Source organism: Carica papaya, chromosome 8 (assembly GCF_054855325.1).
Source record: "Carica papaya isolate Zhongbai chromosome 8, ASM5485532v1, whole genome shotgun sequence".
NCBI lineage: Eukaryota > Viridiplantae > Streptophyta > Magnoliopsida > Brassicales > Caricaceae > Carica > Carica papaya.
The window spans coordinates 3,588,970-3,603,785 of NC_142316.1; the positions used below are offsets into that span (position 1 = coordinate 3,588,970).

At 36.5% G+C, this 14,816-nt stretch overlaps 2 protein-coding genes across 11 annotated transcripts; one reads left to right on the forward strand and one right to left on the reverse strand.

Annotated features, from left to right (window-relative positions):
• The first annotated feature begins 4,016 nt into the window (after nucleotides 1-4,016).
• Nucleotides 4,017-12,737, forward strand: EML4 (Emsy N Terminus (ENT) domain-containing protein). Of its 10 annotated transcripts, none has more exons than XM_022031975.2 (11): nucleotides 4,017-4,355; nucleotides 6,086-6,294; nucleotides 6,386-6,495; nucleotides 6,609-6,861; nucleotides 6,960-7,181; nucleotides 7,299-7,367; nucleotides 10,180-10,422; nucleotides 10,516-10,584; nucleotides 10,720-10,783; nucleotides 11,278-11,667; nucleotides 12,342-12,737. In XM_022031975.2, exons 1-10 carry the CDS (start codon nucleotides 4,328-4,330, stop codon nucleotides 11,427-11,429), a joined length of 1,419 nt encoding a protein of 472 aa, XP_021887667.1. In that variant the 5' UTR covers nucleotides 4,017-4,327; the 3' UTR covers nucleotides 11,430-11,667; nucleotides 12,342-12,737. The 10 variants fall into 10 exon arrangements, with proteins under 10 accessions (XP_021887667.1, XP_021887666.1, XP_021887668.1 ...); XM_022031974.2 differs by having other exon boundaries at nucleotides 11,278-11,639; nucleotides 11,728-12,737; XM_022031976.2 differs by having other exon boundaries at nucleotides 10,720-10,780; nucleotides 11,278-11,639; nucleotides 11,728-12,737.
• Nucleotides 12,738-13,616: 879 nt separating this feature from the next.
• Nucleotides 13,617-14,738, reverse strand: LOC110806996 (Pathogenesis-related thaumatin superfamily protein). Its single transcript, XM_022032012.2, has 2 exons — nucleotides 14,539-14,738; nucleotides 13,617-14,405 (listed from the first exon to the last, which is right to left on the reverse strand). Exons 1-2 carry the CDS (start codon nucleotides 14,600-14,602, stop codon nucleotides 13,687-13,689), a joined length of 783 nt encoding a protein of 260 aa, XP_021887704.1. The 5' UTR covers nucleotides 14,603-14,738; the 3' UTR covers nucleotides 13,617-13,686.
• Between the last annotated feature and the right edge of the window lie 78 nt (nucleotides 14,739-14,816).

Genomic DNA, 14,816 nt, shown 5'->3' on the forward strand with positions numbered 1-14,816 from the left:
TGATTCATTGGTTTAGTGTTTCTCTAAGTATCATTGTGTAAGGGACGAGTCTGAGGAACGCGGCTCTGATTCCAACTGTAACGGCCCCGAAAATTTAAAAGGAAATGTATATAAAGAATATGAGTGCGGAAGCGAAATAAAAAGTTCTGATTAATATCCCTTACACAATAACTTAAACGTACTAACAATATCAAAAAATAAGTCCTCTAAAGGAAATACTAGAAATGAAAGACTATAAGGAAACTAATAAACAACTAGGCATCTACTCGCCGTCTTCTTGTAGATCGGGCTCGGGAACAAAGTACTCCTAATCTGAAATGGTTAAGTAAGGAATGAGCTACACTAACCCAGTAAAGACATCACACTATATTATCGTCACAGAAGTAAAGGTTGGTAGAGAACCAAAAACAACCAATGGAGCACAATTTTGAATAAATTCATTTATCAATAATCAAACCATTTATCGTCCACTTACCTCAGTGAGATTTATAAAAATAACTCATGGAAACAACAACATCATAGATATCATGAATTCATACATAATCTAAAACATAGTACATGTCATACTTTTATATTTCAATTATCAAATAACAGTTGCCCCCTTTTTATCAGCCTATTAATATCTATGGGGATCCATAGAGGTCTCTGCTACACGTGAACCATTCCCTTAACAAACTTAATTTTCGGGGCCGTCCCCATACCCTGTCCGGTATGAGCGCCAAAACATTTAAAGTCTCCATACCCCATCCGGTATTGGACAACGTTCTCGGTAGGATTTCCTATGGACCCGGTCCGTCCACCATCTCCTAGGATATCTAGTGAGGCTGTTAACTTATCCATTTATCAATTTACACCCCTTTCATATTATTTTTTAGTTTTTCGTTTCTCACATAAATATGAATACTAAAGCAATTAACGAGTATCTAATAAGGCAAGCATATCATTAAATTCACAAAATCAGGCCAAAATGAAATAAGCAGTGATTCATACATTCAAAATCATAGAATAAAATAAATTAGATACCATAATGCATTTAAACTATAAAATAAATCAAATAAGAATTGACAGAGAAATATGTCCGATTCGGGCTCCATTAGCAACTGTAATTAATTATGCATATTTACTCAATTTGTACAAAATACAGTTTTATCATTTATTCAGACTTCAATCCTGTGATAGGAAATAGGATGAGGGGTCCTTATCTAATTCGACGTCGAAAACCGAATTTGCACTGCGCCTGCGGGCAGTCCCTGGATTTCTTGAATTTTTCTCCGGGAACTGAAACGCACTTACGGTACCTACACATGTCCCAAATAACTCAAAAATCAAACCCAAGGCCTAGTCGACCAATTTTGGAATTCCAGCACGGCAGCTCCGTCGTGCTCCGGCGACGGCTCCGCCGTTCACAGCGGCGATCCATCTCGGGTTGGCTGTTTTCGGCCGAATTCAACAAAACTTTCATTGGTTCTTGTGAGAAAACACTCATAGGGCCTTCGGTGGGCTGAAAAAAAATACCAAAAAGTGAAACTTACTGGCGGTGAGACTCTCCGGTGCGGCGGCTCCTCTGGCTCGAGTCGCGATTTGGTGTTTTGCTCCGATCAACATGTAGAGAAGGGAACAATGGTCACAACGGTGAAAAAATTATATCGAACAGGAATCGGGAAGGGCCTCATCAGAGGCAAAAATTGAGAAAACCTGCGGCGGCGCCGTTGGGTTTTAGCGGCATTTTCCGGCCAATTAGCTGGTGTTTTTACTCTAATTTGGCCATAGGTGGGTTCAGCATCAAATTCTGAGCCAAGAGAGAATTTTTACCTCGTTTGGCGGCCGAAAATTGCTCCGATGCGGTGGCAGGTGGCGACGGTCGGCTCCCTGGCGGCTAGACTGTCTTCTCCGGAGAGGGGCTCTAGCGGCTAGGGTTAGGGTTTGAGTGCGGATGAGATTATTTATAACCATCCGCTCTTAATCTGAGCCGTCCATCGCGATTCAATTTGGACCGTCCGATCGCGATTAAATAGAAAACGAATCTGGGCCGTTCATCGCGATGCAATTTGGGCCGTCCGTGCGTGTTTTTGATCTAAACCGTTCGTACGCGCGGGAACGGATCTCAACCGTTCGATACTGCGCACGCGGATCGCCCACGTGGCTCCCTTTCGCGTGGCCTCCCGCGTCAGCGTCTCTGCCACGCGGCGTGTCCTGGTTGGCCGGGGCTGCTGACCAGACTGCTGATGTGACACAATTTTTCTAAATTGCGTTTTGATATCCGATTTTCAATTTTCTTTTCAAAATATCCAAAGAACCCAAATTTTCATTCATTTTTCTCAAAATTGTTTTCAATTAAATTTCTAAATAATTTTACTCTTTTTTATGATGATGATTATTATTTTTTTATTTAAATAAATTAAATTAAATTACAACCATATATTATTACATAATAAATTATTACATTCATATAATAATTATAAAAAATTAAAATAAAATAATAATAATAATAAAAAATGAAAAGGGTTGGGGTGTTCACAGAGAGTGGTAACAAGTAAAACATACGAGGATAATGCTGAAGCTTGAAACTTTTACACTTTAGTTACTCAGAAGTTCATCTCTTAGTAGACGTGAATTAGGCTTTTATGGTAAATTTATTTTCCCCTCAGTTTTTCTCCTCTGTTTTTCCTTCTGGTTTCTTTCTTTCAGTCCAACAAACACACAGAACCAACAAATATAATATAATTATAAAAGCATTCACAAGCTCTAACAAAAAATTCAATTAAACCCACGTCGCAGATGATCAGTTTTTATCAAACCCAATCAGGTTTTCTAACTTAATTCAAGAATAAAACTCAACCTACATCATTACACAATACTTTCCTCATCTCCCACATCGATTCGACAAACCGGGCACGTCCCTTGTTGCCGAAACCATTGTTGAAGACAATAAGGATGATAAACATGGCGGCAGAGAGGAAGAACCGCACACATATCTTCTCCTTCAAACTCCTCCAAACATACTGCGCAATCATTGCAACTCTCCACTCTTTCTTCACCTCCACAAATATATTCCTCAAGCTCCGAAAAAGGAACCAGCCAAACTACCACGTATCGTTCTGGGATTTCTTCAATTTCAGCTCCCGTGGTTTCTACAGGGAAATCTGAACGGTCAAAGTCCCTCCGTTGACGATCATGATAATCATCGTATTCTTCCTCTTCGTCACTAAAGCCGGGGAATATTGATCTGATGTACTGGGAAAAACAAATATCCAGTAGGACCAAAACAGCAGGACCTACAATGATAATAGCTACAATTGATAAATCCATCCTTACAAATTTCTTTTCTTGCTCCAGTATAATATGCATGTGTGTGTGTGTGGTGTGTGTATATATATATATTCAGGTTTCATGATTGGAGGAGAAGAAGGACGAAGTATCAGAATCAGTTTCGCAATAGGAAATTAATCAGACGTAACTTAACAGAGGGAGAGAGGCGCGAAGCGAAGATCTCTCGTTCCACCGAACCGACCCGAACCGACCCGATCCGATCCGACGTCGTATAATGTAACATTTTATATTTCACAATAATATTTTTAATAAATCCAGTTTACTAATTATAACGAAATAGAGTGATTTTCTTTTTCTTTTTCTTTTTATTTTTTCAAATAAATAATATAATTTTATATTAGTTTTCCATACAAATAATCAAAACATAAAACTTTAAAAATAAAATTCAAGTATATGATAAAATTTTTTAAAAAAAATTAAAAAGAAGATAAAAGTGTTAGAATGGTAAAATTAAAAAAAAAAAGAAAAATTGAAAAATAAGATTAAGAAATTGTATTAAATAACAAGAAATTATTTAAAAAATAAAATGAAAAAAAAATTAATTACATAAACCAATTAAAAGTAACTAATAATAACTACCATGAAGAGTTTAAACGACACCGTTTAGTTGAGTAGTGTGTGCGTATGTGTGTGTGTGTGTGTGTATATATATATATATATTTTTTTTTTTTTTTGCTCTCAAAAAATATATAATTTACTCCTCTGGATAGTGAAGCGCTCAGAGACTTGAGCTGGAGAAGAGGAAGCTGTTCACTGCTGCTAGAAGAATCCCAGAACTCATTAGATTTGGTGCTTGAAGGGGTGGATTTTCGAAACTTAAGAACGGGATATATTTTCTGTTTTGCTCCACCTCTTTGCCTAACATTTTCAACTGAGACATGTCTTTCTTCTTTGGTTAAATCGGCTGTGGGGAAGTTTAGGGTTTTCTTTTCTTGGGGGTTGGTTGTCGATTCGTGGTCTGAAGGAGTATCATCCTTTTGGGAGTTTCACGCTGGCTATGGACTACGAACCATACGATAGCAGTGGTGAGTTCACTTTCTTTAGGATTATTTCCTTGTTGATTTTTGTTTTCTTTGATGAATTTAGGGTTTAGTGGGTGTTTATTTTTGTTTCTAGCTTTATATTTCTTGTGATTTTATTGAATTATTGTCATTTGTTGAAGTTCTACCCAAGGCAGAAGATCTGGGTTTTGAGATTTGAATTGCGTTCTTTAATTTAGAATTTCACTATTTATTTAATAATTCCTTTTATCTGAATTTTTTGGTGGATGCTGGATAGAAATAATATGCTCGTCAATTCTAAATTGTTAGCTTTTACTCTCATTTCAAATGAGTTCAATGCAGTTTTTAACCTTAAAAGCAGCCTTAAACAGTTGGAAATAATTGGCTTTTTGTTGGCGTTCTAATTGCTTTGGATTGTTTTTGAGTCTGAACTTGAGAGCTGCCCCAGTGTATTCCGAAGTTTAAGTTGGTTTTTGATTTGGAAAGGATCAAAGTGCGTAACATCTTATTTTGAAGAACTACACGTCGACACGTCATTATTATAACCTCTCACAATTTAGTGCTCCCTTTCCCTTGCAATGTTCAAGGTGTTCTATGACTTGTGCTGAAAAGTTATAATCTTTGGATGCGGGACAATTAGTAAAACTATCATATGAACATTCTGATTTTCTATGTTGAAAACATTTTTAAGAACTGCTTAGTGAAATCGTTAACTTTTATATATTATGCATCTTAGTTTAGTCTATTCTAAGTAGGTTTCAGCCAATTGTGGATCTCCAAAGTGCTTAACAAAATTGAGGTCAAATGTTAAGTCATAACCTGTTAAATTAAAAGTGAGGTCAAGTTAAATTGGCATAGTTCAAGGCTTTCCATTAAGTCTTCTTGGGAGGAGGAAAAAAAAAAACCTTCGTTGGATATATTTTTATTTATGGGAATCACTTAAGCGAGAACAAATCCAAAAATTTTATATAATTCCCTTGCAAATCCATACTTCAATTGGTGGATGATGCAAATCCTTTTTGAAATGATAAAAAATAACCTCATATGGTATGCATTGTTCCAGTTCCATTGAAGTTAATTACCATCTTCTTGTAGAATTTGCATCCTGTCATAGTTGGAATAAGTATGGATTTGCAAATGAATTTCAAATTTTTTTTGGATTTTTTACAAATATAGCTTTAGTCTAAAAGGTGGATGAGTGACTGCCATCACCGTGCTGTTAAATTTATTTTCTTGAGTTGAAAGAAGTTGACTTTTATATGTGTTGACAATTTCATCAATCACAAAATTGTTTGAAACCTTTTTTGGAATGATATCTTATTTATTTCACATTCTTTATCTCACCGACATGTTCTTTTATCGATATCTATACTTATTATGCATTGCGAGAAGTGGCTGATATTGAAATCTAATGGCATTGAATGATTTTACTATAGTGTTTTGAAATCTGATGGAATTTAATGATTTTACTTCAGTGGTTTGTTGAGTTTGATAAGAATTAAAAATTATAGGAATTTCAATCCAATAAAAGAACCATCAGACATGAGTATCGTGGCAGTTTTGGCCAAACTTTTACTAGGGGTAGTGTTAATGGTCTTTATTTATTCAATGAACAGCATATAGCTTTGGCGTCAATTTTACCTTAGGCAAATAACCTTTCTGCTTCTCCTATATTGCAGAACATTCCAGTTAAGCTGTCAACTATCATCTAATTTGTTCTTTTCATCTTGTTGTTTGCTCTAAAATAATTTTAGGAACTGATGATGACCTACCTCCATTGCATCAAAATAGAATTCCTAGAGGAGGACGAGTTGCAGGAAATGGAAGATCTGCTGTTGCTCCTGTCCCATACCCACGGATGTACGGTGAGACTGATATGGAGACACAAATTCACCAACTTGAGCAGGAGGCGTACAGTTCAGTTCTCAGAGCCTTCAAAGCTCAAGCTGATGCAATTACTTGGGTACTTCTTGACATTTTATTTCTTGAACCTAATATCCGTAAATTTTCGTTATCAGGTTTAAATAACAGCTACATGAACTTGTTTTCATCAGGAGAAAGAAAGTTTGATAACAGAACTTAGAAAAGAGTTGAGATTATCAAATGAGGAGCACAGGGAGCTTCTAGGCCGGGTTAATTCAGATGATGTTATACGGAGAATAAGGTCTGGTTGAATTCAACTAATTGTCATTATTGTAAGAAGCATAACATATTAGGAAGATTTTTCCAAATGCTTTCTTTTAATTAATTCTTTTTCTTTTCTTTGGATGCAATTAGGGAGTGGAGACAGGCAGGTGCGCATCAATCTGGTGTGCTTAATACTAGTCAATCTGTTCATGACACGCTTCCCAGTCCCACTGTCTCTGCATCTCGCAAGAAACAAAAAATCACTCAGTCATTACCTTCTCAATCTTTCGGTGGGCCTTCTCCACCTTTTCATACTCAACCAATGGCTCCATCACACCAGCCATCATCATCAGCTGCTAAAAGAGGATCTGTGACAGGACCCAAGGGCAAGAAGCATAAGCCAGTGAGTTAAAAATTCTTGAATTTGGGTATGAAATAAAGGTTGTTATCAATGGCTGGCTTGATCATTTATTTCCATTCTGTTAAATTCTTTTGCTGCAGGGTCTACCTGCTGCCTCTTCAATGAAGTCCATGCCATACCCAGCCTCTGGTGCAACTGGTAGAAGTGCAGTTGCTAATAGAGTGTCATCTGGAGCAGCCCTTTTGAATGAAACTACTGAAGGGACAGCATCTGATCCCTTGATTGGAAGGAGAGTGAGGACCAGGTGGCCAGATGACAATAATTTCTATGAAGCTGTTATTACCCAGTACAACCCAGTTGAGGTATGTGGTGCTTGATCGCACATAAATAACAAAATCTCTCACAATGTTTTAGCCTTTTTTCTCTGTCTGCATAATTTTTTCGATTGATTATATATTCTTTTTATCTTTTTTTATCAGGGAAGGCATGCCCTGGTATATGATATTGGCACTGCCAATGAGACATGGGAATGGGTTAATCTCTCAGAGGTAAATCATGTTCTGTCCACATGGCTTGGAGTACTTCGTGACAACTATTATGTTATTGTGCTTTTGGCAATGAATTATGTATATATCCAGGACAAGTTTATCATTGTTAATATATAAGGATTATTTGTTCAATAGGTTGCTTTTAAAGTTTTTTTTTTATCTCATATTTAACTCATTCTATAACTTGTCAGGATACTCATATTCAATGCCATCAAGTTACTTGCTGATTCAATTGGACCCAAATTAGTCATCATGGCAGTAACTACCGTCTAGATTTAACTGTTTATACAGTTTGTAGGCATCAAAAGTGGCATGCATTATACTTTTTATTTGCTAATGAACAGTTCTGTACTTTATGCAGTTGAAATTATTTATAGGTGACAATTCCAAGATGAGAAGGTATTCTTGAATAGCCATAATATGCACTATCATTTTTTTTTGTGGGGATAAAAGAAGTATTTCTTAGAGAAGGAAAAGAGAAGAGTGCATCTGTAGAGGATAAGAAATCTTTTATTTAGTAGAAAAAAAGTACTATTAGGATAAGAAACAAAAGCTACAATGGCAGAGGATTAAAAAAGAAACCCTTCTGACCGAAGAAAAGAAAGAAGAAAGAGAAAAAAGGAAAACATTGTCAATAAGCACTGCCTTGTGTCTTTAGAAAATAGGCATCCCTATAGTGCAGTCGATTTTCTGTTCAAGATATTCAACTATAGGTCTTTTCTTTTTGATAATACAACTATAGATCATTCATATGGCCCTGGGATTTGCAATCCAAAATCTCTTGGAGCCTGGTCTTGTTCGAATGGACTGACCAAAACTAGGAAGCTTTCAGGTTTTAGTGCATTTCTTTTCGTCGAGGGAAGTCTGAGCAAATTAGCAACCCTGTACATAGACCTATACCCAGACAGAGACATATGGTAATTCAAATTCCCACTCTCTGCTATCTAAAAGCATTCTCAGCTGGTAGGAGACACTAAATTTGGTGTTGATCTCATGGATTTCACATTTTAGATCTGGTATTTTAAATGGCTTGCATAAAATTCGGTAGGAGACACTGAATTTGGTGTTGATCTCATGGATTTCACATTTCAGATCTGGTATTTTGAATGGCTTGCATAAGATCCGGTATAATAAATGCGCATTCTTGAGCTCCTATCTATTATGCAACTATGTATGACGTGTTAGCTGACAAGAGTTGTTTAAAAACTGTGGATTATATTCTTAACTCTTGGAAATGGAATTAAGTTGCTTCTTCTTTTGTTTGTTTGTTTGTTTTTTTTTTTTTTTGCCAATATAAGATAAGAAGACTCTATTTAGAGATGAAAATAATACAAGGAGGGTGTAAAAAAACCAAGGATAAGATATCCTCCTAAAACAGCAAACGCAAAAGAGTAGAATAAATAAGCAAATAGAAACTAGAAAAAGAAATGTCAACAAAAAATGCTGCCTAATCTCTTTGCATCATAGACAAAGGTAACTTAAGAGAGCTATGCTCCTGGACCCACAAAAAATCCAAGAAGACCATTATCTCCCGAAGATAGTGTGATGGCCGGAAACACTTGTGAAAAATCCTTCAATTCCAGCACCCAGTGAACAGTGCACCTCTGAGAAGAATCTTCACAATATGCTTAAGATAACTAGAGAAGAAAACTTCTAATGTCACCTGAAAAATCCAGAGATTTCCAGAAACTGCAAAAAGTTTTATGCCAAAGCTGCCACACTGAAATGCTGTGTAAAAACAAATGACTTGTTTCTTGGAAACTAATTACAGATGTAAGGAGATACAGCCCTATATGGTTTCAGGCCAGTAACATATCATTTTTGTTAATCCTAACCAGTTGTGCTTTTAACCTATTGTACTGGCTACAGCTATCTTAACTTGCCTTTGCAAGCCCCTTGACAATTATGATGGTGTTTAAACTCATGGATGCCTGTATCTACAGTGATAGCAGGAGAAAAGACTCGTCTATCTTATTCCCTTGGCTAACTTGTGGATCATTTGGAAAAAGAGGAATGAGAAGGCCTTTGAAGGGGTTGCTTTCCCCGTTGATAGATTAAGGGATTCATGGTTCCAGAATCTTTGTTTTTCCTTTTAAGGATCATCTTCTTATTTTTTATGAGGATCTGGGGGATCTCATAAACGTTTTGACAAATTTGTAATTTCCTATTTCTCAAATGGGTGGCATCCCCTTTATATCTTGTTTATATATTTCTTTTTCTATACAAAAAGGAAGATTTCTAAAATTGTTGATTCATATGTATATTCTTTTCTAGAAGTAGAGAAAGAATTGGATCCTGCCCTTTTTATGATGATAAGCTTTCCTTGTGAAGTACTTTGTCTCCAAGTTATTCCTTCCCTTTTGTAGGTAGTTCTACTTCTAAATGACCATCCTACCTGCTTATGAGAAGATACAATTGAAGTTAGTGCAGTTGTATCTTTCATTCTTTCCTTACTTTGGTGGTATCTTGAGGAAAACTATGTTTTGTTGTTTCAAAAAAAAAAAGAAAAAAAAAAGAGAAAACTATGTTCTGGATCTCCATGTGTCAACTGGAATGCAATGAAGAAAACTGCTTTTCTTTTGCTTCACGGCAATGATTTGGGGCTTAAGTTAACTTCAAATGTTGCTTGTTTTTTCTGGTGCTCATGTTAAAATGTTACATAAGTTACTGAAGATTTCTTACAGTTACATTGTTCGTTTCACACGATATTCGGCTTTTTGTTTGTGCTGTGTTTTTTACACAGTAGAGAGACATATTACAGACACAAACACAATATGTTTGTGGGTAATTTATCTGGTGTTTTCTATTGCAGATCTCTCCAGAGGATATAGAGTGGGAAGGAGAGGACCCTGGAATTTCTCATCGAGGTGGTTATAGCGGACCAGGTCATGGAGTAAATAGATCTGTAGGCCGTGATAGTGTTCCAGGTACAGGAAGAGGAAGAGGTGTTACAAAGGTTTCATCTAGAAAAGATTTTTTGCCGTCACAGAATGGAATTGGTAAGAAGTCGCTAGAAGATATACAAATTCGTCATACAGATACTCTAATCAAGGAGGTTAGTGTTTAACAGTATCAGGAGTTTTTTCTTTTTTTGTTTTTTTTGAGTGTTTACTTGATCAACATTCCTACTAATGGTTGCACTGCACAGGTGGAGAGGCTTTTTGGTGCAAATCATCCCGATCCTCTCGAAATTGAGAAGGCGAAGAAAGTGTTGAAGGTTAGAAGAGCAGCCATACTGTGCACTTTTTTTCTGAACTCTATTCCCCAGTTTTCATTGAGGATATTTCTTGCATTTTTCTGAAGTTGCAAAATTGACTTTTGCAAAACTGATTTACTGTGTTTCACAATGTAGGACCATGAACAAGCACTCATTGATGCAATCGGAAGGCTGGCGGATATTTCAGATGGTGAAAGTGGTATTGATGATCCATTTTTCATTATTCATGACAGCTTTATCTTGTTGCATTTTGTTTCACATTTAGAATGTCTATTTATCAGGAGCCTATTGCTAACGTGATGCTGTTACATTAAGAAAAAAAATTGAAAATAAAAAACATTGAAATTCCATTGCATAGTATAAATGAGGATAACATGACCCATAGCATAAATATAATCTTGAGCTTTGTACTGTTTTTTTATTCGATTTATCATTAATTCATTTACCACATGTCACCAGATTTGGCACGTGACATTATTTGATTGGGTAGCATCTGACGTGTGAAAATAATTAAATTTGAAGTTACTTTCTGATCGAGAGAAAGAAATTAAAAAAATAAAAAGACATGAAAGAAAAAAAAATCCTTCCTCTGATCAAACACGAGGTTGTGGGTGTGTGAGGTCTGTGAGCAGGCGCAGCGGGCTCATGGCACCTGCAAGGCTGATGCCACCGCCCTTTGTGTCACCTGTGCAGTCAAGCACAACACTGCAGCAGCTGCTGTCTACTTCCTCGACAAGTGCTGCTTCCCTGATGTCAACAATGAGCTGACATCAGCAGGGAGGAAGCTAAGGCAACATCATGACTTCTGTCGAATCCCGACACAAAGCAGTGGCAGGGAACCTTGACCTGAATACAGGGAAATTGATATTCTCAGGCATGGATCTGTATCTGGATCTTGATTACGGGCCGGTTGATCCGGAAACTGGTGGCCCAAGAACAGTACGGTGCCAGAACAGATGGGGTGGTTTCAGAGCAGAGCAAGATTATGCAGGCTCCATTGGTGAATAGGCACTGCTTCGACTTGGATTTTCCCGGATTCAAATCTTCCTGTAGGGGTACAACTCTCACTATCTCAGTCACGGTGTAAGCTCTCTTCTCCTATTTGCTTTTTTCGTACACTAATTGCAGTCGCACGTGATGCAGAAATGGCAACATCGGCCTTGCAGGTCAAAAGAGAAGGGGCAAGTTTAGTCATGGGAGTTGACCAGGGAGATGGGTCGGAGAAATAGGGAGGATTTTTTTTTTGGTTTCATATTTTTAATTTTTTAATTTTTCTTTTTATTAAAAAACAATTAAAATTAAATTATTTTTACACATAACATGTTGCAAGGTATCAAATGTGAAAAATACCCAATCAAATGACATTACATGTCTAATCTGGTTACAAGTGACAAATGTGTTAATGAGATTAGTAAAAATTAACAGAGGGAGGATTAATACGAAAGATATTGAAAGTAATAAGAATTAAAAGAGCAAAAAGTTTGTATAAGGATCAAAACAAATAAAGTGAATAGTACTGAGATCAAAATAATGTTTAGATCTTTGTTAAAATTATGTGAGCATAAGCTATCATAATAATAATTTGTTCAATTCCTTGGAATTTATATTATGCGCCATTTACAGTTGAAAGTGTTGTATATTCTTTCCAAATTCATTGTTAGGGAGTTCAGTGACCTTGTTACATAAGATTCTTATGTTCTTAGATCATGAATCACTTGATATGGATGATCCATGCTGATGTTTTGCTCTTCTCACAGATGAGGGTGGCCGGCAGTTTTCACGTGGACTGTCAATGGACCAAGCGTGATGAGGAACCAATTTTTTGTAGGAAGCAGAGTTTTTTTTATTTGGGTGGGAGTAAAAATGGCTGGTGGATTGAGCTAACATGTTGGCAAATGATAATCTTTGAAGAAAATTGAAGGGAAGAAACCCATCTGCTCCCATTACTGTAAAATTGAACAGTTAGAATTGTATAATTCCATGTCCTGACTGCATTATGGCCAACATGAGTGGCTTGGATAGTTATTATTGCAAGGTGGGGATTATTTATTTTGTAGCAGGGTGCTAACTTCTTACTGATAAAATCCCCACTTTCAAAGGGCTGATGATTTTGTAAACTTTGTTTGATTAATAATAGTGCGTGATCATGTGTATTTTTCTCTGAAAGTTCTCTCAAAAAGAGAATCTCTTATTAGGGAATTCTACCCCTCATGAAGATAATTGCTAACAGAGTAATCATGGGTGAGTTAACTTGGATTGAAACAGTGAAATCAATATATATAACTCACATCAAATATACCCAAAAGATGAAAACAATTTTGTATATGTGATTAACAAGTAATACTGCTTTGAAAAAATTAAAAAAAAACTGCTGCTCCTTACTCAGATTTTTCATATTGACAAGTTTCTGGCTGTGGCTATTGTAGGACCAAACAAATCTGCAAGATTAATGTCTCCAGTAATGAAAGCAGTTACCACTGTTCTTTACGGTATTTTTTCTACAGATTCTTGCCGCCCACATCTCAAATTTACTTGACCTTTGAGATGTCCTACACTGTTTTTAATCTATTTGACACTCAACCGTAATAGAGAAAGGATTGCTGGTTTATTTTATGAGTCCACAGTCTTTTGACAAACAATTAGGAAACCTGCCTGTGGGTGTATAATGGCATACGCACCAAGCAAATCAATAGGTTGATTTGATTAAAAAAAGGAATTAAATGAAATGAATCAAGTGAGATACATGCTATAATTCTCAATTAGAAAAACCTACAACCTTTAGATTTTATTGCTTATTATTTGCCAGAGCTTCCACCAATCTGTTTTATGAAGTTCTAAAATCTAAGATGTCCACTTACATTAGAAACTACATATGGTATATGTGTCCACAGTCTATCCCCAAGGTGGTAATTCTGAATGCTGGTAGAAAATTAGAAACTCATAGAACAGTATAGAAGGAGACAAATGAAGAGAACCATTATATCTACATGTAATATATAGTAAAATATTATCATAAATTTATTTATTTAAAAAAAAAAGGTAATTGGTAATAAACTAATAATCTCTGTAGATTATAGAAGCATAAATCTCAGCAGAAAAGCTCTATAATGAAGGGTGTTGGAGATCATCCACAACCTTAGTAGAAGGACAGAAGGTGATGACATACACTTTTGAAGCACAGTTTACAAGAGTAGGTGGCATGTCAAACGCATAACTATAATAACTTGGACAAGCTTCCTTGAATATCTTTGAGTACAAGTTAGGCTTGCATTTTTCAGGGCTGCCGTACTCATTTCTGCAACAAAACGAGTCCGTATCAAATGCTAAACACGCACTCTTGCACGCCACAATCTCACCATTCTTGTTCACAACTTGAAGTTCCCGTGGACAAAAACTTTTCAGGTCCTTATGGCACCCGGGAATACTGCACTTGGCCAATATTGGTTTGGTCGTGACAGAAACTGGCAGGTTATAACCGTCAACAAGGCTAATGTCGTAGAAGTTTGGCTTGGTTTTGTCTGCTTGCAATGCTACTTCGATGAGTGTAACTGGTGGTGTGCCAATCAGGCCATTGCAAGCGAGTCTACCATCACAGTCCCCTGTTTCACAGGCAGAGTTCCAGCTGTTTGACTCAAAGTTACAGCCAGTTCTGGCCCAGATTCGGCCATTCCATGTCCAAGGGGCATCAATACATTGAGTCAGCCCAGGAGGGAGATAGAAACCACCATCAGCAATCACCGAGTGACCTGTGTTTGGGGCAGTTGCTGGCCATATGGGAAATGAGCATTTGTTATGCACATAAAAAGTTACCTGATGCCCCCCTGCCAACATTAAAGCTTTTGGTCAGATTAAACTGTCTATAAAACAGAAAAATAATGTGAAGGTGGCACCAAACAGGATATATAGATATTGAAACAGGAAATCCAATGTTCATTCATGTGCAAATCAGCTAACCAGAAAACATGAAATGACATGTAAGGAAAAGAGAAAGAGTAGCAATAACTTCTGGGAACTTCATCTTGAACTTAGTAATTTAATTAAGAACTGCTATATATATATATATGTTATATATATGGGTTTCTGTTTCTTCGTGTTCAAGCGTACTTCTAAAATTTGATGTGGGCAAATCTTAAGAGACAAGGGAAGTAGACTGATCATGTTCCTCTCACAATCTAGTCTTGCAAGAAAAATTAAAACGACAGACGGAGAATTGCAGAAAACGCTTGAAAACA